This window comes from Osmerus eperlanus, chromosome 16 (assembly GCF_963692335.1).
Source record: "Osmerus eperlanus chromosome 16, fOsmEpe2.1, whole genome shotgun sequence".
Taxonomy (NCBI): domain Eukaryota; kingdom Metazoa; phylum Chordata; class Actinopteri; order Osmeriformes; family Osmeridae; genus Osmerus; species Osmerus eperlanus.
Window position 1 is genome coordinate 4,165,394 of NC_085033.1, and position 24,483 is coordinate 4,189,876.

General features: G+C 44.4%; 5 protein-coding genes across 13 annotated transcripts; 2 read left to right on the forward strand and 3 right to left on the reverse strand.

Annotated features, from left to right (window-relative positions):
- Positions 1-291: 291 nt before the first annotated feature.
- asip2b (agouti signaling protein, nonagouti homolog (mouse) 2b) lies at positions 292-3,783 on the reverse strand. Its single transcript, XM_062481217.1, has 3 exons — positions 3,524-3,783; positions 2,442-2,515; positions 292-1,980 (listed from the first exon to the last, which is right to left on the reverse strand). The coding sequence occupies exons 1-3, from the start codon at positions 3,633-3,635 to the stop codon at positions 1,813-1,815; spliced, it is 354 nt and encodes a 117-aa protein (XP_062337201.1). The 5' UTR covers positions 3,636-3,783; the 3' UTR covers positions 292-1,812.
- A 3,518-nt stretch (positions 3,784-7,301) lies between these two features.
- On the reverse strand, positions 7,302-10,086 carry snx16 (sorting nexin 16). The gene is made up of 8 exons (XM_062482411.1): positions 9,946-10,086; positions 9,504-9,856; positions 8,852-8,938; positions 8,587-8,735; positions 8,395-8,464; positions 8,009-8,145; positions 7,688-7,849; positions 7,302-7,555 (listed from the first exon to the last, which is right to left on the reverse strand). The coding sequence occupies exons 2-8, from the start codon at positions 9,831-9,833 to the stop codon at positions 7,474-7,476; spliced, it is 1,017 nt and encodes a 338-aa protein (XP_062338395.1). The 5' UTR covers positions 9,834-9,856; positions 9,946-10,086; the 3' UTR covers positions 7,302-7,473.
- Positions 10,085-15,193, forward strand: ipp (intracisternal A particle-promoted polypeptide). Of its 3 annotated transcripts, none has more exons than XM_062482403.1 (10): positions 10,085-10,123; positions 10,809-11,262; positions 11,347-11,558; positions 11,755-11,974; positions 12,083-12,238; positions 12,397-12,564; positions 12,671-12,808; positions 13,051-13,173; positions 13,323-13,543; positions 13,747-15,193. In XM_062482403.1, exons 2-10 carry the CDS (start codon positions 10,899-10,901, stop codon positions 13,969-13,971), a joined length of 1,827 nt encoding a protein of 608 aa, XP_062338387.1. In that variant the 5' UTR covers positions 10,085-10,123; positions 10,809-10,898; the 3' UTR covers positions 13,972-15,193. The 3 variants fall into 3 exon arrangements, with proteins under 3 accessions (XP_062338387.1, XP_062338385.1, XP_062338386.1); XM_062482401.1 differs by having other exon boundaries at positions 10,093-10,228; XM_062482402.1 differs by lacking the exon at positions 10,085-10,123 and adding an exon at positions 10,293-10,445.
- Positions 15,194-15,285: 92 nt separating this feature from the next.
- LOC134037097 (transmembrane protein 69-like) lies at positions 15,286-17,353 on the reverse strand. Of its 3 annotated transcripts, none has more exons than XM_062482413.1 (3): positions 17,261-17,353; positions 16,358-16,403; positions 15,286-16,204 (listed from the first exon to the last, which is right to left on the reverse strand). In XM_062482413.1, coding segments are annotated over exons 1-3 (756 nt in total). In that variant the 5' UTR covers positions 17,263-17,353; the 3' UTR covers positions 15,286-15,496. The 3 variants fall into 3 exon arrangements, with proteins under 3 accessions (XP_062338397.1, XP_062338396.1, XP_062338398.1); XM_062482412.1 differs by lacking the exon at positions 17,261-17,353 and adding an exon at positions 16,760-16,929; XM_062482414.1 differs by lacking the exon at positions 17,261-17,353 and adding an exon at positions 16,527-16,725.
- Positions 17,088-24,382, forward strand: LOC134037093 (vasculin-like protein 1). 5 transcript variants are annotated; one of them, XM_062482408.1, is made up of 12 exons: positions 17,088-17,326; positions 18,688-20,024; positions 20,589-20,703; positions 21,388-21,517; positions 21,700-22,031; positions 22,184-22,259; positions 22,383-22,570; positions 22,698-22,841; positions 23,018-23,167; positions 23,429-23,553; positions 23,659-23,761; positions 23,870-24,382. In XM_062482408.1, exons 3-12 carry the CDS (start codon positions 20,644-20,646, stop codon positions 24,041-24,043), a joined length of 1,482 nt encoding a protein of 493 aa, XP_062338392.1. In that variant the 5' UTR covers positions 17,088-17,326; positions 18,688-20,024; positions 20,589-20,643; the 3' UTR covers positions 24,044-24,382. The 5 variants fall into 5 exon arrangements, with proteins under 5 accessions (XP_062338392.1, XP_062338388.1, XP_062338389.1 ...); XM_062482404.1 differs by having other exon boundaries at positions 17,089-17,326; positions 23,015-23,167; XM_062482405.1 differs by lacking the exon at positions 17,088-17,326 and adding an exon at positions 17,670-17,730 and having other exon boundaries at positions 23,015-23,167.
- The last annotated feature ends 101 nt before the right edge of the window (positions 24,383-24,483 follow it).

Genomic DNA, 24,483 nt, shown 5'->3' on the forward strand with positions numbered 1-24,483 from the left:
ATGGTGTATAAAGCATGAAATATGTCACCTGACCTCTGGCTCTGTGAGAAGACTTTATGTCAAGCGTATACCAAGAACATATGATCCTAAAAACACTCTGGGACCCCTGAGAGTGTCTCAGCCAAGGTACAACAAAGACTAACCGTGGTTCTGTTGGGAACTAGAATCATGGTCATTTATCTGACTACAAAGTTGATGCGGAGAAGAAAAAAACAACACATTATTAATTTCTTTGAAATAGCCTGTAGCCTGACACTGTGGCTTTCTGGCACCTTGAATTGTGCATCAGCTATTATTGTATTACAACTCATAATTGATGCATTCCTGCGTTGTGCATTCATGGTTTGAGAAGTTAGCTATGGCTCCCAAGACACCATGGATCTACAACTTGAGCAGATGAATTTGGGCCACAATGTGTAGAATCTACTTAAGTCTAAGTAACTTACAATCTGCTGTGGCTGTGGTCTTTGAATTCATGCATATTCCAATCCTCCAATGAGCATATTTCACCATGTGAGGGAGTGTTGAGAGGCCCCTGAGTAAGGCTGTGTGACTGTATGTGTTTTATGCCTATCAGAGAGTAATGCTCTGGACAACTGGATTTTCCACTTGTAATTTGATATGTAGAGAAAGGGGGAAGCACAGAGAAAATCTAAATATGTGTCACCTTTAACGGATTAATCATGACTCTTCACTTTCTGCATCTTTTGTTTAATTTGCTTGTATGCACCTTTTGTATATTTATTAACCGACTTTATTTCCATGTTAAACCCCATAAGCTTGGATTACAGAGAGAAGTTACTGTAAAATGAGCATCCCAGTGCAATATTGTTTTGCCAACAGCTCGACATGAGAGAGCAGCAATACAATGAGGATAACAAAGGGATAAAAGGATACTTATTGAATAGCAGAAGTAAGTGATGCAGGTCTTTGCTACAAGTTGTTATGAAACATGAACATGAAAACTTAACGCAAAAAAACATATCCACAATGCCTCCACTGTGTCAGTATATAAAAGATTTAATCAAATCCATGTATATCGCCCTATTTACCATTAATGTCACAGAGGGTTTTAAAGTATCCCACAGATATCAACATCAGCGATCCAACCTTAAAACATAAAAAACTCCCAATTAGCTGTACATATGTAATATACACAAAGTGTGTATGAGTCAGGTGTGTTGTGTATAAGTGTTTATCCTATGTTCTTGTGTGTTCAGCATGGTTTGGGATGGATCTGCATGGTAGTCAGAATGTGTTTACCAGTGTTCCTTTCAACAATCATTTTTTGGATTGAGTCATAATGGTAGTCTTTTTCCACAGTCTGACTAATAGTTCTGGTCCTTTTTAACTTCTTTGTTTTGCAGTATGACTTGGACCGTAGTGATGTCAAAGATTAACAAACTTGTTATAGTCATGAAGAGTTTTGTGTTGTAAACTTAAAATGAAAAGATAATGAGTAGTAGTTTTCCATGTTGATTTATTCCATCAGCATCAGCCATTTTCTTGACAGTAAGAACAGGCTATTTGATTAATAATGTTTGCTGACGAAAGTAACTCTAATATTTACCATTAAGAATCCCAAAACTTTGAGTGTGCCTGGGGTTCTGCCTGTACAGGTTTTGTTTGAGGTAGATGTACAGTGTGTGTGAGCTCTGTGTGAGTTGCTGATTGTAGTTCTTGGCTGTACTCAGATCAGCATCCAGCAAGCAAAGGTCTGTGTGTGTCTCTGTGCGTGCGTGCATGTGTTCACTTTTAGTCTGTGGACTTGGAATGAAGAAGTGAGTGTGAGACAGCAGTCTGTGGGTGTGTCTAGGACTTTTTAGGACAGTGTGGGCTGAGTCTCCAGCAGTGGCAGATGGTGTTGAAGAGGCGACAGCGACAGGAAGAACAGGGGTCACAGCAGGCAGTATGAGGGGAGCAGTTCTCTGTAACTCGAGCACACCGACGAACAGGTGGTGCAGGCTCCAGCTTCAGCTTCTGAAGAGAGATGGATGGAGAGAGAGAGGGTTAAAAGGACTGAGAAGAGAGATAGAAAAGAGAAAAGAGAAAGAAGAGCGAGAAAAAGAGCAAAAGAAAGATAGCTAAAAAGATACAGTATAGATAAACAGACAGACAGACAGACTGACAGATACAAAGATAGAGCTTTTATTTATTCCTGGTGGGGAATTGCACCGACCCAACACTTAAAGCAAGATTCTCACAGAATCCTACATCAATGCCACAATGAGAAATGCCACACCACGTTGCACTACACTCAAACTGAAGCCGTGACCAATGACCGGCTCTACACATTTTATACATTTGAAATAGATTTGAAGTGACACCACAATTCCTCAATTATAAAGAACCCTCTGAAGGTACAGTTAACATGATGTGCCAGATTAGCAGACTAGGATCAGTGATAAAGAAAGAGTAACTTATTGGAACAAAAAACTTACTGCAACTTGGTGACCGTGACCAAGGAAAGTCTGCCTCCTAGCGAAAAGACGCCTGGACTTCCCTTGATTCCAAACTACAGATGCAAATATCAAACAGGAAGTTAAGGGTTAATCCTCTTTAAATGTTGAAAGTCACTGAAGCTCTGGTAGGATATACTTTCAGAAAAGATTTATTGACCAACAAGATTCAAAACTGAATTGACTTCGAAAATTGCTTTACACAGACTACTTTGAGGGTTTATGAGCTAAACCTACAAAAAAATACAGTATATACTGATCATCCTCATTTAGTACACTGTTCCTCTTCTTGAAGAACAACATATTTCATGAGAAGCTAATAGGATTTCATACTATGCATTATGTAAGTGTGTCTAATATCAAACATACATTTTTCCTCAAGGCTTTTCTATTCATGCATATTTACTTTTGCTTGAAATGATATGATTTGATTAGGTAAGTCAGCTGAAAAAGATTATAATGTCTATCAAGTTATCCATATGACAAGAACACCAATGACGGGAATAATTATTATCTTTATGGCTATATTAAAACGTTATGATGCTTAACTAGACGTAAATAATTGTTTCTCACATATTATGAAAAATATTTTGACTTGATGGATGATTTGATAAGGTGTAAGCGTTTACAAAGAATTATGTAAAGATTTCAATCAGTGAGTCAATTTGAGTAATGCGTTTTACTTACTCAAACGGCATCAACGTTCGATTAAGGGACTTATATTTAAATGGTTGGAATCAATTGTAAGCAATTTTCCTAATTGTTTTATTTCTTTCAGCTCTCAGCTTGTTTTGAGACCATTATTGCGCCATATTCCTGATCATACTATATGAAATAATTATTTGAGTGCAAGTAGCCTACTGATAATTTCATCAACGAGGATGATTTGTGACATTGGCCTACATTTAAAGGAGCTATCTAAATGATACAGCGTAAAGGGCTATGTGACCGGTGCACATATTTAAAGTAACTATATCAAAGAAGTAGACCAACGGCTATTCTTAAACATATTTTTTTATGCATCCCAGACAACTAATAGTCTAGGCTACAGACATTACCCTCACCTGAATCATTCTCATGCTCCTTACTTTGCGTCTCCCGCTTCATGTCCTCAGCCAGAACTAGAGGGATAGCCACAAACAGGAGACAAATCCAGAGAAAGAATCTATCCATCATCGGTGACGTTGTTGGAAAGCTTCAGGTGAGACAATTGACGAGTTGCCCTACTCTTGTTCTCCACATGAAATAAGTACTTTCCTTTGGATTTCGTAAAAAACTATCGATCCTGCAGCTCCGATGCTATTTATGTTGTGAGTTTATGGGGAGGGGGGCAAAGGGGTGAGTGGAGCGGGGAGGGGGTTCAAGTTGCTTACTCCACGCCCACACTTTAAATGAGGCTTTCAAGATGAAAATGTAACAGCTATTTTGTACATGCCCTATAGGATCATAATTGACAAGCTGGTTCCACTACAAGTATAGTCCACCACAAAAGGTGTGTATTCTGAAAACCCATTGCTGACTATCCTACATCCAAAATAAATGTCACAGGCATTGTTCAGTGAAAAACATCCCAAAATACCCCACTGTACAGTTTTTAGAAGCAAAGTACTTTGTTCTGTTATTAGGGTACAGTTTGCAACATATCGTGTGGTTGGCTTACAGTCGACGCAAGTGATACCCATTTTGTATGAGATTTAGTGCTGTTAACATGGACAGTTTGGACCAGACTCCAACTCTTGAACTTGAACTGTTGTCCAACCTTCTGCACTGAACTGTGATCTGCCTGCTGTAAAGCTCCAACACTGATATGTATGATGTGGAGTTCACTGCCTGTGGGGAGCCATCTAAATGATTTAGAATCCATCATTAGTCTAGGCAGCCCTTATGTACACAATTTGGGAGTTGCGCTAAATCTCTGAAGTCCATTTAATGTATATCAACAGCAAGGGTTTGAGTCTGGCCAAACATCAAACAAGATATACTTAAGGGGTGTACTAAAGCTGTGCTCTCTGGTCCACATTTTCTATTTCAAAATGTGGAATTGTTCAACTATCAGTATTTGGCTTGCTAGATAGCAGTTTCTATGTTGTCCTGAGCAAGAGGAATCATCACTGTAGGCGTGGATTTAAGTAAAACAGACTCAGCTCCAATCAACAGGTGTTGTCATCACAGATAAAATGTGCAGTAACAACATCCCTCATCAGCAAGCACCAACAAGCCAGCTAAAAGCTAACCGCATACCTGCAAATATATCCTGAATAGTTATCTAAGCCTAAAACTAAACAGCAAAGTGGCAGAATGCATGATAGGAATGGCCTCTTATTAAACAAACAGCTGAAGGCTGAGAGTTGTTTTCATTTCCTTCAATGCTTCTGTTGCCTTATTTCTGAAATGTTCAATTCACAACTTGGTTACACCCATGGCCGACACTTGAACAAACTATGGGAGAAGGCATTGTCTTTCCTGGGATAAGCCACTTGTGTGTCTCCCAAGTTGTTAGCAGGGGCCCCCTTAGAGGCTCCATTAACATGCCTCATCGCTTGTTGTTCCCTTCAAGGAGGCTTTTCATTTTGAAGGATGTTTAAAGGATTTATCCACAACCCCCACCCTCGCCCATAACCCCACATTGGAATGCCAAAAACGTTATGTAATAACTGCCATAAATGAGCCTTGATGAAAAGCTCAATATCATTTTCTTTGAATTACGCCAACCTGTCACTGGTGAGACCTATTTCTTGGATCTTCAGGCTCACTTGCCCTAGTCTAATTGTTTAATGTGTCTCTTTCAGCTGTGTTTCCTTCATTTTGTTGGATGAAATGATACAGTCCTTGTCTCTCCGAGTATCTTGTACTTGTTGTAAATTCAGTCTTAGCCTGACACCAAGCTTTTCAACACAAATCAAGAACCTGTCACTTTCTTAAACATAAACCCTTGACAACCCCATTGTAAGTGTTAGGTTCACTAGGTTTCCTTCTAACTTCAAGTTGGCTACAGTAAGTTATTAACCTCTTAATTCGTTGTTTAAAGGAATGCCTGGCCCAGTGATGGATCATATACTTCAAACATTTGCTCTTGTTTATCTGGAGTGGGCTTGGGCTAACTAGGCAGAAGGGCTTCCACGAGCCAAGAGCCTCACCAACACCTCAGTTGCCTCCTGGAACTTTGTCAAGATGCTTACATCCCATTGGTTGATGACATAAACTGTCATATCTAGCCAGCCTACCTGTGTTTGTATGAGAGTTTAACTGCTGTAGAGCGCTGCTTCATTTTGATGATTAAAACTTGGGGAAAGTTCTAAACAACGTTGTTCCTATAAAGACCAACAACTGACCAGGTTCTGACGGGGTTAGCCATTGCCATCTTGAGCTGAACGTTCCTCTTTTCCAGAATTTCCTGCAATTGGTTGCATTAAAGCAATTAATAAAACACAACCAAATACGACCAGCAATTATGACAGGCTTGATTGGACAGAATTCAAGTAAAAAAATATTCAACAAGATCAGGCCATCAGTTATCTGTTCACATGGGAACCTGTTTTGATTTAATCACCCCTCAGTCCAATATCTTTGTTGCAGAGATTTTCAACCCTTCATGTAAAACTGTGCACCAGCTTACACTTCACCAACATATGGGTCTTCTCACTCTTGGGGAGAGAAAATAACGTACTGCTTGGACATTGTGTTACTTTGAAACAAGGCTATGAAAAGAGGTCAGGCACATTCCGATTTAAAATGAAACAGAGGCACCCTGAGGAGTTTGGAAATGAATGTCTCCCGTCAAAGTGAATGCACTGTCGTTTTTTTGTGTTCACAAACGCACATCTTGGGAGCAGTTGTTTGGCAGTAACTTTCACACTCTGGTGAGAAAAAATCCTGACCACAGTTTAAGTTTGTATTTACATGTGTGTGTTTCCCTGCGCTCTCTATTTTTCAGTTGCCTATCGTCTTCCCTTTGGAGTAGAAGAGTTCGGTTCTCAAACCCATGCAGAGTCTGCAATGTAAAGCATATGGAGTTTGAAATATTTATTTAGTATACGGAAATGATCAGCAAGGTTCTCTATTACACTTGGCCTCATTTCTTTTCTGAAAACAGGAAATTGCCGGATGTCTTTTTTTATATATAAAAGATTTGGTTATGCTGTGCATTGTGCAAGTGAAGCTGCTCACACCCAAAAGAAAACACATTTACAGAAAACTGAGATGTATGGCTATAGGGCATGAAATGCCTCTATAGACTTTATAACCCCACTTTTACTCCTCTTCCCGATACACCCCGTGTCCCTTGTCACCCCCAGTATTGGACAATTAAGTCAAGAAAAAGAATCTGAGAGGAAAATTCAACAAGGATAATAACCAACAGTGTACAGCAACAGATGCTACAAAGAAGAAGTGTAGGACAGTCACAACAGGCAGGACGCATGTGACAGATCAAGCAGAATCGAACAGACAAAGCAATCCAGGTAGATGCAACAAGACAGATCTAGGACAAACCGAGGACGTTTTATTTAGATCTGACGCTCCAATCACAGCTCCAGGACGTGGAATGCAGAACGGTGTAGCAAAGCTCATCTTGGCAGGGCTCTGATGTGTGAAAAGCGGTTTAGAAGGTGTTGAGAACAGGGAACAGAACCTCCTGTTCCCACTGGTTGTATCGCAGGCTGACACAAGAACAAACATGCTTGTATTGCCTCCTTGTGGCCAAATGAGGGAATGACGTGTTATGTGCCTCGCCAAGGTTTTTGAAACTGTGATGTGTGTTGCATGTGTGTGCTTGGGCCAAAAAGGTTACATTGGGGACTTTATTGTATGTACTGTAGCATGGCAAGAAAAAAATCCAACAAATAAACAAATATACATTTTAATACTAAATACTATTTTGTTCTTTTACAATGATGATTTGCAATTACAAACAGCAAGAACGAGCAGCAGTAAAGTATATCAATTGTCAGTAAATGGGTATGTTCAAGAAATGAACTGAGCTTGAAATCATGTTCTTCAAAAATCAGGATGGAGTTCAGGAGGGTCCTGGGCAACCATTGACAACTGGAGAACACCATTGAACTCTGTGACCTTTGACTGTCCGCTGGTCATCGCAGCTGAAGAAATAGGTTCAAGGTCAACATTGCAATTACAGGAAGAAGAATAATATGCCGTTGACTTTCAAGTGTTTCATGGTCAGTTGGACAGTCAGTTTACTAAAACACCAGACTAAAATACACTAAGTGTACCTTTCCCCACACATTGTTTCTGGCCGAGCCTCAAATTCGGTTGATCTTCGGTCAGTGTCTCCATGTCCATCTGTGCTGGTACTGGTTTCAGCACTCTTCTCACTGCTCTCTGTTAATAGTCTGCATGGACTCTCAGGGCTCTCTGGGTGGGGGGAGTCACCACTAAGACAAAGAGCAACATCAACAAACAGTTCATCTAGTGAGCTGAATTCTTATAGATAAATCACCAAACCGTGTTGACTTGGCACACAGAGATGTGCTTCCCCATTCCCTGTTCCTTTATGAACATGGACAGGAGCCATCTAACAGCTTTCTCCTCACCTCACCCTCTGCTCCAGGAGTGCTATGGAGACCTCCCTCTCCTCCAGAGCTCTCCTGAGAGAGTCAATCTCCTTCTGTTTCTCCTGGAGCTCCTTCTGCAACCGGTGGTTGGTCTCCTCCAGGGTTTCACAGAACGCCTGCAGACAGGGAGACAACAATCATTAACACAGGCTGTATGAACTCTTATTTGCTTAGTTGCGAATACACTGCGATACCCCCACTGTAATGTATTGGAATAAATGTCTGCACCATGGGTTATTGGTCCTCTTGCAATTTCCGGAGTTTAACAGGACCGTATGCGTTGATAGTTACTGGGGCCCCGTTCTGAGAGGCTGTTACATATTGCACAAAAAAGAAGATTTAAGTTGCGTGTTTGTGGAACTTACCCGGCTCTCCTCTAGGCTGTCGAAAGGACCTGGAGGATCATCCAGGCAAAGGAACTGTCTGACCACTGCACTGTTTGTGAAGAATGTGTGTTCAGATTTAGTGAGCGGCGCCGGTTTGCCTGCCCACACACAGGCGTGCACACACACACACGTACTCTCTCTCTCTAACACACACACACACCCTGTAGGTACCTGTTAATAATGTCTTTGTGTGCTATCAGGTTCTGTAGAAAGGTCTGTAGGCCGATCTGTCTCTCTTCTAGAAACTCCATGTCATAGTTATCCTTAAACCAGCGTTTGGGCGGCAGGGACAACCTGAACCTTGGAAACAACTCTTTGAGCTGCGCGCACACACACACACACACACACACACACACACACACAGAGAGAGAGGATTAGTAGCAAATACACAACAAAACAACTCAGTTGAAAGTTTTTTTTAAATTCCCAATCTCACCTTGTCATTGAGCCGAGAGAAGTCTGTATATCTTCTGAAGATCACCCAACTATCTTCTTGATTCTTCTTAACCAGGATCTTATAAACCTGCAAGAAATCCATTGACAAACACACCCACAGTCACACACACATAAACAGTTTGTGTGTGTATGTGTGTGTGTGTCACAGTTCCTGCGGCTTGCCTTGAAAGAGTGAGTAAGACTGTGGAGCAGCTGCCACTGCTAAGAGAAGGACACCCTTCAGACTTGTGACTGTGAATCGCTCTATTCCAGTGTAGCACACATACTGATCAGGGACATTAGTTCAACTCCTTAGAAAGGGAGCCTCAAGCCATTCAACACATCACACAATACAAAACGCAACTTAATACCATGTAGCCATGTGTCATTTATGTTCACCCACATGATCTATGTAACAAATACAGCAACTGAAACCAAACAAAACAGTCTACAGTCTAATTTCCTCAATAAGGAAATAACCTTGTAGTATATTAAATTCAGCATAGATACGGTTATATACTAGGTTACAGTGAAACAAAGACATCTTGTCATCAGTCTTAAATGTTCTGAAATAACTATGATTTTGGATTGGGTCACATGATATGTAGGTGAAACTTCAACCTCCAGAGCAATGTCCCCTCCTCAAACCTCACCGTGAACTTGGCCCTCTCCTCCATGATCTCATATCCCAGCAGGGTGGGAGTGCTCGGTCGTTCTTCCCAGTCATCTCTGGAGGTCCCATCTTCCTGGACACATCTCTGCTTCCCTCTGCTGGGTCGTCCATGTCCCTCTGTTTGGGGAAGACTAGGACAGGGTAATGTCGCTCCTAAACATCCTGTAGATCTCTCCCAGGTGGTCTTTCCCGTGGGGGAGCTGTCACATGGACTTCCCAAGGGAGAAGTCCTCTTGGGCCAGGAACTGCAGGTAACTGGTTGGGTCTGCTGCTGCATGGGGACTGGCACGGGGACAAAGGGAGTGGCCATCCTCTGTTATCTTGCCTCCTTTGCTGTTTTAAGATTGTTGAAAATCGACCATTAGAGTGATTCACTTTCATCTATTCAGTGGTTGAGATTAGATAATAGTAATGTCGCATACCTGTTTTCCAGGAACTTCAAGATTGTATGAACCGAAGCTGCTGTTGTATCCTGCTCACGGTGGTTACTGTTCCGTAGGAAACAGTTGAAAAAACTGCTCGCGACAACCTTTAGCCCATGTGACGACAGTGTATGTGCAGCACTTCTGCGGTTCTGGGAAGATATTAGGACAAGCAAATGTAAACAACATCATGTGCTCTGCTCGGCATGGTATCGATGTCACACGTTGGACATTTGTGACACTATGTTACTTCTACTGCTGCTTTAAAACGTATATTCAAACGGTAGCTAAATCAGTAAAACTTTCATCCGTCATCGTGTAGTTATACGTTCTTTAAAAAACAGACAGTTCGACGTTTGTTTAATAAGGTCTAGCAGCTGCTTTTCAGGGTGTGCAGACGATTAGGGGAAGTAGATTCGACTGTCAGTCTGCAGACGGAAGTTTGTTGTAGCTAGCTATCGCCACTAACCCAGACAACAAGGATTCAGCTATCTGTTCTGGTTTGTGTTTGTCCTTTCAAGTCAAATAATGATACGTTTCGAATATGGCAAATGGATTATGGTCAACAAGTTTAGCTGCTAGTCTATAATTGCTAGATAGTTACAACTGAAAGATAAAATCAGTCACTTAACATTGAGCTTCTACAGTAGTAACGTTATCAGTTTAGTGCATAATGCATGTACATGCAGTACCAGACATATGGTTAATATAACGTTATTGAGCCTGTTGGAAGGATTTTAAGCTACCACCGAATGCATGGTTGCCTGTTTGCGTGATAGACATGAATAGGCTATTTGTAGGCCATTTTCATTCCTATTCATTGTGATGGTTCAATGTGTTCCTTTCTCTGCACACTGCTATAGGGTCAGACCATGTGCCTCCTTGGACAATCCCGTGGCATGAAGCTGTAAAGTGAGGAGGGGGAAAGTACCCCTGTTTGCTACAGAACCACAATGTCCTCTCTGAGTCCTCCTCGATTACCCCTTGCCTCCACCTCCATTTCAGAATACAGTGGTTGTGGTTACATTGCTGCTGCTACAGTTCAGTCTGCTGAGCAGACCCTCTTTGGCTCAGATCGCTATGCCCGGCTCATCTTGGCCCAGATGAACAAGATGCGCCTGCGTGCCGACTTCTGTGACGTCGGACTGAGGGTGGGTGGACGAGTGTTCCGTGTGCACAGGCTGGTCCTGGCTGCCAGCAGCCCCTACTTCACTGCCTTGTTCTCTGGGAGGATGAGTGAGGCTGACAAGGAAGAGGTGCAGATCCTAGGAGTGGAGGCCAAGGTCTTTGAAGTCCTGGTGGAATTCATCTACACAGGTGCGGTCCTCTCGAGCGCTTTTCTTTCTTTGGTTTCTCAGTTTGGTTGAGTCTTGCGCTACTGAACACCCTGATCTCCTTCAGGTACGATCAATGTGTCGGTGGAGAACGTTCAGGAATTGATAGTGGCAGCTGACATGCTCCAGCTGTCTGAGGTGGTGTCTATCTGTGGAGAGTTCCTGAAGGGACACCTGGACCCCTCCAACTGTGTGGGCATCTACCAGTTCCTGGAGCAGATAGCTTGTGTGGACATGCTGGAGTTCACTGAGGACTACATCCATGTCCACTTCCTGGAGGTGCCAGCCTTTTCCTCTGTCTCTGCTTCTATCATGTCCGGTCCCCCACGTTCTCTCCTCACTCATCTGTCGGTAGATCCGTGTTTCTTTTAGCTCCACCTCTGCTCTCTTCCCTCTCTAACCCACATTCTGTTGGTTTGTGTGTGTATGATGAAAAATTTGAGGTCATGTCAGCTTTCCGAACCACCCTTGCTAGGTGTGCGTGTCGGATGAGTTCTGGGGCTTGTCCAAGGATCAGCTGGTGAAGCTGCTACGCAGCGAGGAGCTGAGGATCGAGGATGAGTACCAGGTGTTCACCGCCGCCATGGACTGGGTCCTCCAGGATGTGGCCAGGAAGAAGAAGTACGTGGTGGAGGTCCTGGATCCAGTCCGCTTCCCCCTGCTCTCCCCTCAGAGGCTCTTCAAGTACATCGAAGGTGAACAGTGGCAGCCATTGTCATGCTGATGACAGTACTTCATGTGTTTACATTTTGGTTCATGCATTTTTGCATACCTTGTACTGATCTTCGATGGTCTCACCCAAGGCATTTCAGACTTCAGCCTCCGGGTGGCACTGCAGACTCTGCTGAGGGAATACACCGAAGTCAGCAAGTCTCCCAAGGAGAATAAGATGTACAGTCTGTTACAGCCAGCCAAGATGAGGCCCAGGAGGAAGGCCAGGAAATATCTTTATGCCATTGGTAGAATTTAGTTTTTTTACACAGTATATTACCCCAATGCATATTAATCCCCCCAAAATTATGTAGAATTGCACACAATGCTGAGGTCTTCAGACAGCACTGTCTCAGTTGTTCTGGATAGGTTTCATGTACCTAACACTGGTGGCTTCTTATCCCAGGAGGCTACACTCGGCTGCAGGGCGGCCGCTGGAGTGACAGCCGGGCCCTGAGCTGTGTGGAGCGGTTCGACTCCTTCAGTCTGTACTGGACCACCGTGTCCTCCCTGCACCAGGCCCGCAGCGGGCTAGGGGTGGCCGTGCTGGAGGGCATGATCTACGTTGTGGGAGGTGAGCCATGCATTATGGCTAGCACTTCCCAAGCAACACAGGAGGTAGGAAATTAGACGGTGTAATGCTATGTTCTGTCTATATCGTAACAAATAAATGTCCTTAGGTGAGAAGGACTCCATGATCTTTGACTGCACAGAGAGGTACGACCCAGTGACCAAACAGTGGGCGGCTGTGGCCTCTCTCAACTTCCCTCGCTGTGGTGTGGGGGTGTGCCCCTGTCACGGGGCGCTCTACGCCCTAGGTAAACCCCTCTTCCCAGCTTAAGGCTGTGATCACATAGTTAAAACCTCATACACTTCTCATTGTACCTCTTCTTATTTGCTGAAACAAATAAACCACTATCATCTTTTAACCAATCCGTTGATAGACCGGAGCCATGTTTTAAACAGAACAGAACATTTGAGTTGAAAAGCCTTTTCATTGGATAACCGGGGATCTGATGTAAATGGGTCTGCCTGTGACGGGGCCCCGTGGTTTCTGCAGGTGGCTGGGTCGGGTCGGAGATTGGGAAGACGATGGAGCGCTACGACCCGGCCGAGAACAAGTGGGAGATCATCGGAAACATGGCCGTTCCCCGCTACTATTTCGGCTGCTGCGAGTTACAGGGTTAGTTTCGCCTCATAGAGGTGGCTGTACTGCCTAACTAGGTCTATCTACATCTACATGCATGCCTGCACCTCTGCATCCCAGAGAGCAACGCTATGAGGTGAAAGAACCCGCTGTATGGAGCTAACCCAACCGTGACCGCCCTGCAGGATTCATCTACGTGATCGGGGGGATCAGTGACGAGGGGGTGGAGCTGCGCTCGGCGGAGGTATACGACCCCATCTCCAAACGCTGGAGCGCGCTGCCCGTCATGGTGACGCGGCGGGCCTACGTGGGCGTGGCCTGCCTCAACAACTGCATCTACGCCGTGGGAGGCTGGAACGAGGCGCTGGGGTCGCTGGAGACGGTGGAGAAGTACTGCCCAGAGGAGGTGAGGAACCTGGGCCGGGGTAGTGGCACTATTCTGCCTCTGCTACAGTCCCAAAAGTTCAAATGGGTCACGTCTTGTTTAAGAGCCATTTAGATTATTTAGATGATTTGGTTGATACAGTTTAAAGTCTGAATATATTATGTATATAGTATGAACTCAGGGTGCCAAAGATTTTTTTTATTGTTATTTATCTCTTTTCTCAGGAAAAGTGGGTTGAGGTGGCCCCCATGGCAGTGGCACGGGCAGGGGTGTCTGTATCAGCAGTCAACGGTCTGCTATATGCCGTCGGGGGCCGGGCCTCCAGTAGAGACTTCTCAGCACCAGTGACGGTGGACTCGGTGGAGATCTACGACCCTCACCTGGACACCTGGACTGAGATTGGCAACATGATTACCAGCCGCTGTGACGGAGGGGTGGCCGTGCTCTGAGAGCCCCCAGTGGAACTGTTCCCAAGTCAAATACCAGTCTTTCTACCCACTGTTTCAAACATGGCCTTCACCAGCTTTCGGTCTGTGTGCCAGCCATTGTAGGATCTACATGTCCACATGCTACATCCCTGGCCCTTAAACAGAAACCCAACATTTATCAACACAGTAGCTTTAGTTAGTCTTGATCAGGGCTATTCAGCCCTGTTCCTGGAGAGCCCCCTTTCTCCAACCCCAGTTGTAACTAACCTGATTCAGCACATCTATATTAGAATAAGGTGTGCTATTTTAGGATTGGAGCGAAAGTTTACAGAAAAGGAGCTCTCAAGACTAAGGCTTGGAGAAGCCGGATCTAAAGTTAGTCAAAACTCTGTAGGCCTGGATTGATGGATATCAATAGTACTCTACATTGTTATTAAGTGCTTGTTTTACCTTTTCACGTCATAGTACATTGAACACTGAGCCAAATATGACTGGAAAACTGCCAACAAACTGTTCATTTAAACGTGTAATTTATTTCCTTACAAAAGACTCCCACCAAACGTTCCAGCTTAAAAGTGTATAATTATTTTTCATTGTTTACTTTATCTTATATGGATAAGACAACATTAGTCATTCTAGGATGTATGGTAATTTACTACCATGAGGGCATTAGAACTGGTTCTCTATGCCCTAAGGGATTTCCTGATTCCTGTACAAAGAACCTGTGAGTATGCTGATTTACACCATTTGCTTTGTGTATGAGGTGTGCTCCAGAATGTACGAGTGGTTGTCACTGTCTTATCTGATTTAATGCTGCTAACGGTACACATTTCGGAGACTGCAGTACGTTTTCAACATTACTTGAGCAAATGCTCTATATACAAACAGTATGCTTTTAATGCTAGTTAGACATTTTAATTTGAAAGGTTTCTGCTGTAAATGAGTTCACAACTATAAAAAACTCATGTTGATTGCAGAGGTTATGTCCCTCATTACTGTTTGCAATCAGTCATTTTGTTCAGCGTGTCTGTGTCTTTGTCTGCTGCTGATGGGCAACTGGTTTTTAAATATTTACTGTAAATATCAGTGTTGGTTGGTGTAGCCACCAATTTCAGTCAAGTATGGAACTCTTGTCACCTCAAGCACCAACATAGGGTTAGTGTGTTTTAAAATGTCAGCGTTCTATTGATGGACGACCATGTGTAGACTTTTATTAAACAGAACAGATATTTCACTGGTTTATTTTTAAACTTTAAACTTTTATCACCTTAAATGATTTAAACAGTATAAAAAATATATGGTAAATGAGTCCTGGTCCAAGACAGCAGCCAGGAAAATGTTTCATAAGCTTTATTCAGAAACTTCCCCATCAATATCTTTGCCATAAATTAACAGTCACACATAATCAGACACAGATGTCTTGGCTTGGTATGTCCAAACACCTGATCCAACATGTTTTTCACTCCTAGAGTGAAAAACATTTTTAGTGTGAGTAACTGTAATTCTTAGAGTTTTCCTCCTCAACTTTTGAGTATTCAGAAGATAGTCAATTCTCAAGTACCTTGATCTTCTTCTCAGGACAGAACTTCTTCAGAGTCAGTGTGGCCACCAGGGAGAATGTAGCCACCAGAGTGAGTATTGCCCGCATGGCTTTAAACCACCCAGGGTAGCCGGGCAGCAGGGTCAGATCATAGTGCAGGGAGAGGCCCAGTCCCATGACAACGATCAGGGCTCCCTCTGTGATATTGTCCCTACACAACAGAGCCACCCAGGCAAGCAGCGAGGGCACCACACTGTTGCCCAGGTTCATCCAGTCAGGCTGGGCTGGGCTGCCCTCAGGGAGGGTAAAGCCCCAGCGAACCCCCCCTAGAAAGGACACAATGGAAGCCCCATAAACCACCTGAGCAAAGGCTACCTCTGGATAGTAAGACTGGGTCACAGCCATCAGAAGAGGGGCTGCCAAGAAAGGGGCAAGGCCAGAGAAGCCGAGGTACAGCGCAGGCTTGGGTGCTGTGACAAGGGCTTTCAAACTGAAGCCATTCTGCCCCTCCACTTTCTCTGGGCCTTCAGGATGCCCCTGGCAGAGATAGGAGGTAGAACAACTCAGAGGCCTGTGGCTACCCAGCCTGGTGGAGGCTGACCAGGAGAGCACTGATGTAAAGCAAGTTGTGTGGGAACTGGTGTAAATGACATGTCTCTTTGCTAAGCAGTTGGGCACTTTGACATCATGATTGAGAGCTCGCCATGCTGGACCCTGGGGACAGGAAAGAGGTTGTGTTAGTAACATAGACCTAATAGATTAGTACTGATTAAAGGTGAAAACCATTTTCCCAGATAACAGACAACCTAGTCCTTGATATAACTTGAAAAAACAATTTGCTGGAAGACAGAGTTGAACACTTCTTACCCCTCCACTCAAGTGCCTCCTCAAAACCAATGACATCATTTTCAACCTAAGAGAGATAAGCATGACGACGAGTCACATCAAGTAATATATGAACATTATTGTTATTATAGAGCTAGCTTAGCTTTGTCGCGGTAAAATGCCTCGGACATGTCAGGAGTTTAAAGGATACCTTACTAATCAACATTTGTCTGCTGTTCAAGACAATTCTAGTATCAGTATGGTGAGGGGGTTGTACCAATGTCGTTACACGGACTAGCTGTAATATCTAGCTACGTTTGGTTGCTACCACCAGCACTACTACTACCATCACGAGTGCTAACTAGAAACTACCAAGCTGACCCGTTACTGAAAGCTAGTAGCTGACTTATTAACCACTAACTTGAGAAGGTCGTTCACACCTACCCCATAGGCTACGTGTTTGACTTAGCAAGTTGTGCTACCCATGCCATGGAAGTTATGATTCGTGGATCGATTAGTGGGCCTGCAGTGGCAGCGGTGTGTTCAAGAGCGCACAAATGGTTCTGTTCAGTCTATACAACGTACTGAATATATGACCAGGTTTATATTCTAAATACAGGATCAACACAAAAGTGAACATTTGTATTACAATATCATATTGAGTAGTAGGCTTATATTCCCGATGTGGCCCTGATTATTTAGGAAGCATCATTATGAAATGAAGAACACCGATAAAGCCGTCGTGAATATACCCCTGATAGCTAGGCTAGCTAGTTACCCTTATTTCTAGGGTCCTAGTACATCAGACGATTTCGCTACATAGTCCGATCTGTCGGGCTCCAGAAATGTAAATAACTAGCTAACAACAAATGCTATTTTTTAGCAAAAGACACATTAAATCTATGAAAGAGAATATTATATAATATAATATCGGTTATATATTACATATTAACCGACTGGTATATGTTGTTGGGTATTGATCGTTCATAAAGACCATTCTCCTTCGATTCGGTAGGTTTTTGACGTTAAGGAATCAATGCTAATGATTAAGTTAGTTTGACCTAAGCTATTATTGCTGGACATCAATGGACCGCAAAGCGTGTACGTTCGAATTTGTCATGGGGCTATTTATATAACGGACCATATAGAGATTTGGATGTATAATATATATATATATCGTTTGTGAACTTGTGTCAGATTTTCGTAATGGCTTTTGTGCTTTACTTTAACTGGACAACTTTAAAATTAAGCATGTACCTGAGCTGAACCGGCGAATGTACACTGTGCAGCCCAGACATTGTAAAACGAAGTGCAGAATCCCTGTGTGGCGCTTTACAGTAGGTGGCCATTTTGAAACTGTGTTGTTCTTCCAACGTACCAGGTCTGTTTACCTTTGCAGAAAATTGACAGCAATGGTTAGAGGCCGTATTTGCTATCAAATATAACATTATAACACATATATGAGCTACTTTTTATTAACTCTATTGGAAATGCAAGGAACTAGTGTGTCCCAATTCATGCAGTTCTTCCTATAAACAATATTAGCTAGTTAGCTAGTCACGGTAAGGAATATTAGTGGTATTTATTGCGCTAGGTAGCTAAATAGCAGCAGCGTGCATTACTTTTAATGTTATCAAGCTGTCGTTAGCTGGTTGTGGTTGCCATTTGACATGGTAATATAAATCCTAAAGGGAGTTATTATGTAGGCAGATTAGATGGGAGTTTCACTTCCCGTGCCTGATGCATGTCCTCGGTCGTTGTGCCATGGTCATGCCATGCACCATTTGGCTAGCTATGACCATTTGACAGTAATGTTTCTATGTTACTCACGGTTATCAGGATAAACTATAGTTGGTGTATAAAATATTGTTTGAGGACAAAGTTGCGTTAGTAATGTAGTATTGGGATCTTTATGTCTTATTATGGTGGCTCTTATTTGTATTTACGCTATGACACACCCTTACTGGACTTTGTTAGAGGCAAAGGAGTAACGAAGAAGCCTAGCTGTTCATATCAAGGTTAAGCTATATGTATTGTAAGAATATTTCTTACAAGCTTACTCATTGTTGAAACAGGGGAATCTGAATATGATATGTGATATTGCTTGTCCTCAAAAGTATCCGTTTCTTGTTTCTGCCATCCTATTAAATGTGAGTTTATATTTGGCTTCACTAAATGTGTTACGCAAGTTAAGAGACATTCACTTTTTCTTATTCTTTCTTATAGCTACAATGTGCTTATCTATAAGCAGGTGTGCACCTGGAGAAATAGAGGACTAGGTTATTTAGGCAATTCCATATGTTACAGTTCTGCTAAATGAACCCTACATTCAGAGTAATTGATTGTCTACTAATTTCCCCCCTTTTTTGCAGATCTCGGTCTATAGAAGCCCATGTTGAAAACTTGGAAAGGTCTGAAAATACTCGGATTAGTAGGGAAAAGCTCAGCCTATGGGAATAAGGAGTGGGTACAGAGCAGACACATTGTATCTCCCAACTCCTTTTCTGCTTAAAAAAAGGAAAACATTTTCATTAGTTTTTTTTAAAGGAGTCCCACTTTATGGAACAGTTGTTTTTCAACAAAGGAGTCCCAAATGTTTTAGGACACTGGCAAGGGATTGCTACTGTTAACTCACTCATCTATGAAATCTGAACTATTGCACCTGCTTACTGCAAACGGACAACCACGGCTAAATCCATTGGCAGCAAGCAAATGTAAATGCAAGGCAGATGATGAAAACACAAGACAAGGGCCACTGAGGGATGCAGTTGTCTTAAGCACACGTTGAATGGCAACTTCATCATGCACTGTCCTGCAGTATCAAAGTTTCACTGACTACAACTGAAGATGACAGCAATGTAACAGTGGGTTGCACTTCCTTTATTGTCATGTGACTTTGAAACCAGGAAACTGTTTTTCTTCGACTTGGGACAGCCTTTTCACCAGTTTAATGAGGTGAGCTGTGGTATTCGGTGATCTCTGTTGGAAAGTAAAGACTGTCTTGAAACAGATTCTTTTGTGCACGCAGTTGGGCAGAGACAAAAATGACTCGGTAAGAGGTGGAGGTATACAAGCTGGCACTCTGGTGTAGCTGAAGAACACGCTGGAACCTCCCTCTCCCCTGGACGTGAAGGTGAACCAGTCCTGTTCACTCAGACAGATAAATCAATGCCCCAGCGCTTCCACAGACTGCTCCCTCATTTCACCCAACAACCTGCGTGGGCCTCTCCTATTGGACCCGTCAATCAACTGTGCTTGCCAATCAGTACACTAAACGGCCTGAAGATTTATCCTGACGGCATTGTGTCCGCCTCTTGAGTTGTAACAAAGGAGTTGGTGAAGAATCTAGCTTCAAGACATATTCTGGGGGAGTCCGCAGGCTTCTAAACAATTACAAAACATCCCCTTACTTGAGCCGCTCAGTACAATACTCTCCACAACCTGTCAAATCAGCTGCCCCTCCACCCCCATTCCAAAGTCCTCTGGATCACTGTTCCAGACCATTCCTGCGATCCAGTAACCTGCCTACTAACGCTTCACCCTGGACGACAGGGTCTGCCTCTGGGGAAAGGGGCTGTGCTGTCCTGGAGGAGGGGCTTGCGGCGGGCAACTCTCCATCCGCAGGTGCACTCTGAGGCCAGGGTCTGTGGGAGCACATCCAGAGAGATCCAGAGAGGAGGCAGAGGACATCAGAGCCCCTGACTCTGGGGTAATTTCTCCACACTTCCTCACATGACCCGCTGGTTCATACACCTTTTGGGATGTCCTCTGCTTAACTGGGAGCGCACACGGAGTCAGTTGTAATGTTCAATGATTTTTCCCTCAGAGTAGTGGCCACCGCTATCATAGTGATTAGAGTTCCCTGACATGAGTTACTGAGGATGCTATTTATTCCAGGACCCTGACAGTGTAGTTAAATGTCATTTTCAACCCTGGGTTGGTTGTCACAGATACTGGTGTCTTGCTTCAATAGTTGAAGCAAATGACAGTAAAGCTGCTTGACACTGAGTTGTTAAACTCTCCCCCTCATCCTTGTCACGCAGCCATCAACCTCATAGGCACCGCTGCAGCAGAAGTTTATCTTTGTTGTTCGGAGGCTAAAAATACCTTGTGGGATATCTCTGGGGAGATGATTCTAACGTTAAGAATCTGGGGAAAAAAGAACAATACTGATCTTTTTATAGAGTTACTGAATGCGTTCAGTATCGTAAGTGAAGAATGCAAGTGCATATTGGTGTTAAGTTAAGTAAAAAACATTTTTTTTCACTTTTAGATCCTTGCCATGAGGTTTGATGCCTCAATCCACTGACCGGAAACACTGGACCTAAATGGCGCAGCATGACTTTGTCCCTGCCTGGCTCAACTTCTCCACACCCCAGCCTGCCAAGGTGAGCCCAGCTTGTGCATCTTACTGGGACTTATGTTGACTGTGTGTACTGTAGGTAAGGTGTGTGTGTGTGTGTGCAGGCCAAAGTGCCTGCATGATCCCTCAAAGGTCATTTGTGGGATCAGGGACAGGTTACCTGCACAAACCAACAAAGATCAGGAGAAGGTTGCACATACTCTCCCGGAAAACAAATAAGGTGACTTATTTTGGTCCTAAGTTTGATAACACGGCCAGAACATTGAGGTTTTATTAGCTATGATAATTCCTCTGGGTACACATCTAGTCTAACTTCAGGCTCTGAAGTTAATCTACTGCCCAAGCAGAGTGGCTGAAGGACGAGGAGCTTATTTTAAAGATGTGGTTGGCCTCTCCAGCTAAATGAGATCAGTGTTTATATAAACTGGGTGTAATCTGGCTGTCAGGGTGGTTACCAGGTGACCTGTCTGGAAAAGAGACTTCCGGACTGTGCTCCTTCACCTCCTCTCAGGCTCCATTCACACATACTGTCCTCCTGTCTAATCATTTAGTGTTTGGACTGGGGGAAAGGAAATGGGGAAGAAGGGTTGGTTGGCTAGGTTAAGAGATTCTTAACAGAAGGCACATTTGTTATATCAATCGAAGCCACTCAGGAACAAGATTTTTTACACTCCTTGACACCCCGTTGCTTCCTTCCTACTACCCATAGTCCCCTTCTGCCAGCCTTGAGAAGCATGGCGAGCCCCATCACCACCGGGATGGTCGTGTCTCAGTGAGCCGACGCAGACACAACTCCTCGGATGGCTTCTTTAACAATGGGCCCCTGCGCGCTCCAGCAGGTAACCCCAGACACTAGCAATCAATCACATTCATATTTACAACAGCCCTTTTTTCATTTTTAGTGTTTACAAACAATATCATGACCGGCTTGACAGTTGCCGACATGTTTCAACCTAAATCCCCACAGATATTAAGTGCCTCACAGGCGAGAGATTAATCAATGGGCTTCCTTCCTGCTCAGGTGATGGCTGGCAGCAGCCTTCTCTCCTCCTGAGACATGACTCTGTGGACTCAGGGGTGGCGAAGGGGGGGCACGGGGGACTGGCGGGGGGGTCCAGCTGGAAGGAGGCGCCCAGCTGGCACGGCACCCCCCGGGGGCCGCAGGAGAGTCACCACCACCACCAGGGACGGCACCCCAAACGAGGGGGAGGGGACAGGGACAGGCAGGGGGGGCACCGGCAACGCAACGGCAACTTTCATCCCCGCAAGACCACCGCTTTTCAGGACAAGTTCCCCAATGAGGAACGCAAGGACAGCAAGGAGGACAAGCTGAAGTTTGTAGAAGAGGACTTTGTAAGTACTTCCACCAGTCCCTGACAAACATGTGGTGTGTGTGTTCTGGCATGGTAGTGTTGACTATAAAACCAGTGACCACAGATACACAAATCATCATTGTAGAAGCTACAATTATTAATTTTTCTTCTGCATGCACCTCCTTCCTACAGCCCTCACTCAACCCTGAAACAACTGGAAAGCCGGGGACCCAGATGAGAGCCGTGCCTCCCCATGCAGGAGTGTGGGGTTAGTCTTCAAACTAGTCCTCAAACTAATCGCTGGGTTCATTTACACCGTCCCTTAGCCCCTGCCTCTCCCCCCTCCCCTCCTCCAGTCTGCCTAATCGGCTCGCTTTCCGTATTTCCACAGAGAACCCCCCCAGTGGTAAACAGATGGTGTCTAAAATGCTGGTCATCAAGAAGGTTTCCAAAGAGGACTCCAGCACCGCCTTCTCTGCAGGCTTTGCCAGTGCTGGTGCCCTTCCCTCCAACGGTAGCAAAGCACCCATTGCAGGCTCCAGCGTCTACAAGAATCTGGTTCCCAAGCCTGTCACCAAGGTAATAGTTGGCTCCTATGGTGTCCATTTAGCTTGATTAAGCTGGGACAGCCAGAGAATTCTCAATGGCTAAACCGTAAATCGTCCATTGCTCTGTCTCATTGGGACCTGTACGTTTCTTGTGTCAGAGCGCCCAGTGGAAGCCCAGTGGGAGGGATATCTCCAAACCTGGCCTCCACCTGGCAGGCCGAGAATCTGTCTTCACCAGCCCGGTCTCTGCAACCAAACCCAGCCACGCAACCAGCACCCCACCACACAACACCCCCAAAGAGGTGAGGGCAGCACACTTTTAGGAAGCAATCCTTCAGAAACTCAAAGGAATATGTGCGCATTGTCCAGCTGTTCAAAACATTACCAGCAGTTCAACACAAAAGCATGGCCTCACCTCTCTCTCTAATCTCTCCCTATCCTTGTTCCTCTGTCTCCCATCCTCTCTCCCTCACAGCAGCATCCCTCCAGCACGACACCTCCCATAGACATTGCCCCGTCACGCCTGAAGCTGATGCGTCGCGGTCCGGACCGCAAGAGTGAGTTCCTGCGAGCGCTGAAGGACGAGGGCACCGGAGAGCTGACCGCCAGCAGCAGCAGCCCTGGAGAGGTGAGGACCACTACTGACCTGTAGCTGCCCCTGTAGCCTGCTAAAGCCCCTCCTACCTTGACTATAGGGAGAATTGTTGGAGTTATGGATGTATCCAATCATTGCAAGATAGACATGTATATATGTTATTAGTTGCCGTAGAGAAAAAAACGTTTTCGGTGTATTCAACAAAATTAGACTCATGTCGTTTTTAAAATATAGTGTACCGGGTGGGTTTGAGTCATGAGGGATAGTGAGCTTTGTGTATGCCGTGATGTTCAGGGTGAAAGCAGCACCCCGGAGCCCAGAGGCGACAGCGAGGAGCTCTGCCACGAGAACGGCCTGTCCCATTCCCTTAGTGACTCAGACACAGAGCACCTGTCAAGCTCCCTGGAGGCAGAACACAGGTGAGTCAGCACACACACACAGAACTCTTTCTGGATCAGCTTGCTACTCTATGGTGTAAAACCGATAGTACACACACAGTAAGTTGTATTTATGGCCTATTACAGGTTGCTGAAGGCCATGGGCTGGCAGGAATACCCAGAAAATGATGACAATTTCCTGCCCCTGACTGAGGATGAGCTTAGAGAGTTCCAGACTAAAACGGAACAGGTCTGTCTTTAGGTCCATGTAGACCGTGTTAACATTCCAGGAGGACAGAAACTATCCATCAAATCTGTCTGTATAACCAGGCTGCTTTGTAACGGTCTGATTTTCCAGATGAAGAGGAACGGTCTGCAGAGGAACGGAGTTCTCGTCCCGAGGGCGCGGTGTGTAACCCTCCACTTCACCCCCTGGAGGAGTGTGGCGGAGGCTCACCTGGAGGAGGGCTCAGAACCAGACACCAGTAGCAGCAGCCAGACCTCCGACGATGACGACTGCATCCACACCTGACGTAGCTTTACCCAACAACACCAAGACACCCTCCTGCTTCAAGTCTTCTGTCAGCTTCAGTTTAATAGCACCATTTTTTTTTTTTTTGTCGTTCTTGCACAAGGGAAAACCAATCATATCCCAGTGAAGGGGGAGTCCTCCTCCACCAGACGTCTTTTTCCCTGCGTTTCCACCTTCACTGCAGCCCCTCACCTCCCCTTGTTTCCTCGCTTTGTGGAACTGAGTGTTCAACAAAAGGGCAACAAATGCACACGATTCTGCTTTCAAACAGACTAACTCATTTCATTGATGATGCTGATGACAAATTAAGGATAATAAAATTGGTTCCTGACAAGCTGAGTTCTTTCCAAGATGAATCTGGTTTTGTTTCATGTTTCATTTCTGGTTCTAAATGCAGAAGATTTCTTTCTTACATGGATTGTATTCAAGTGAAGTGGTTA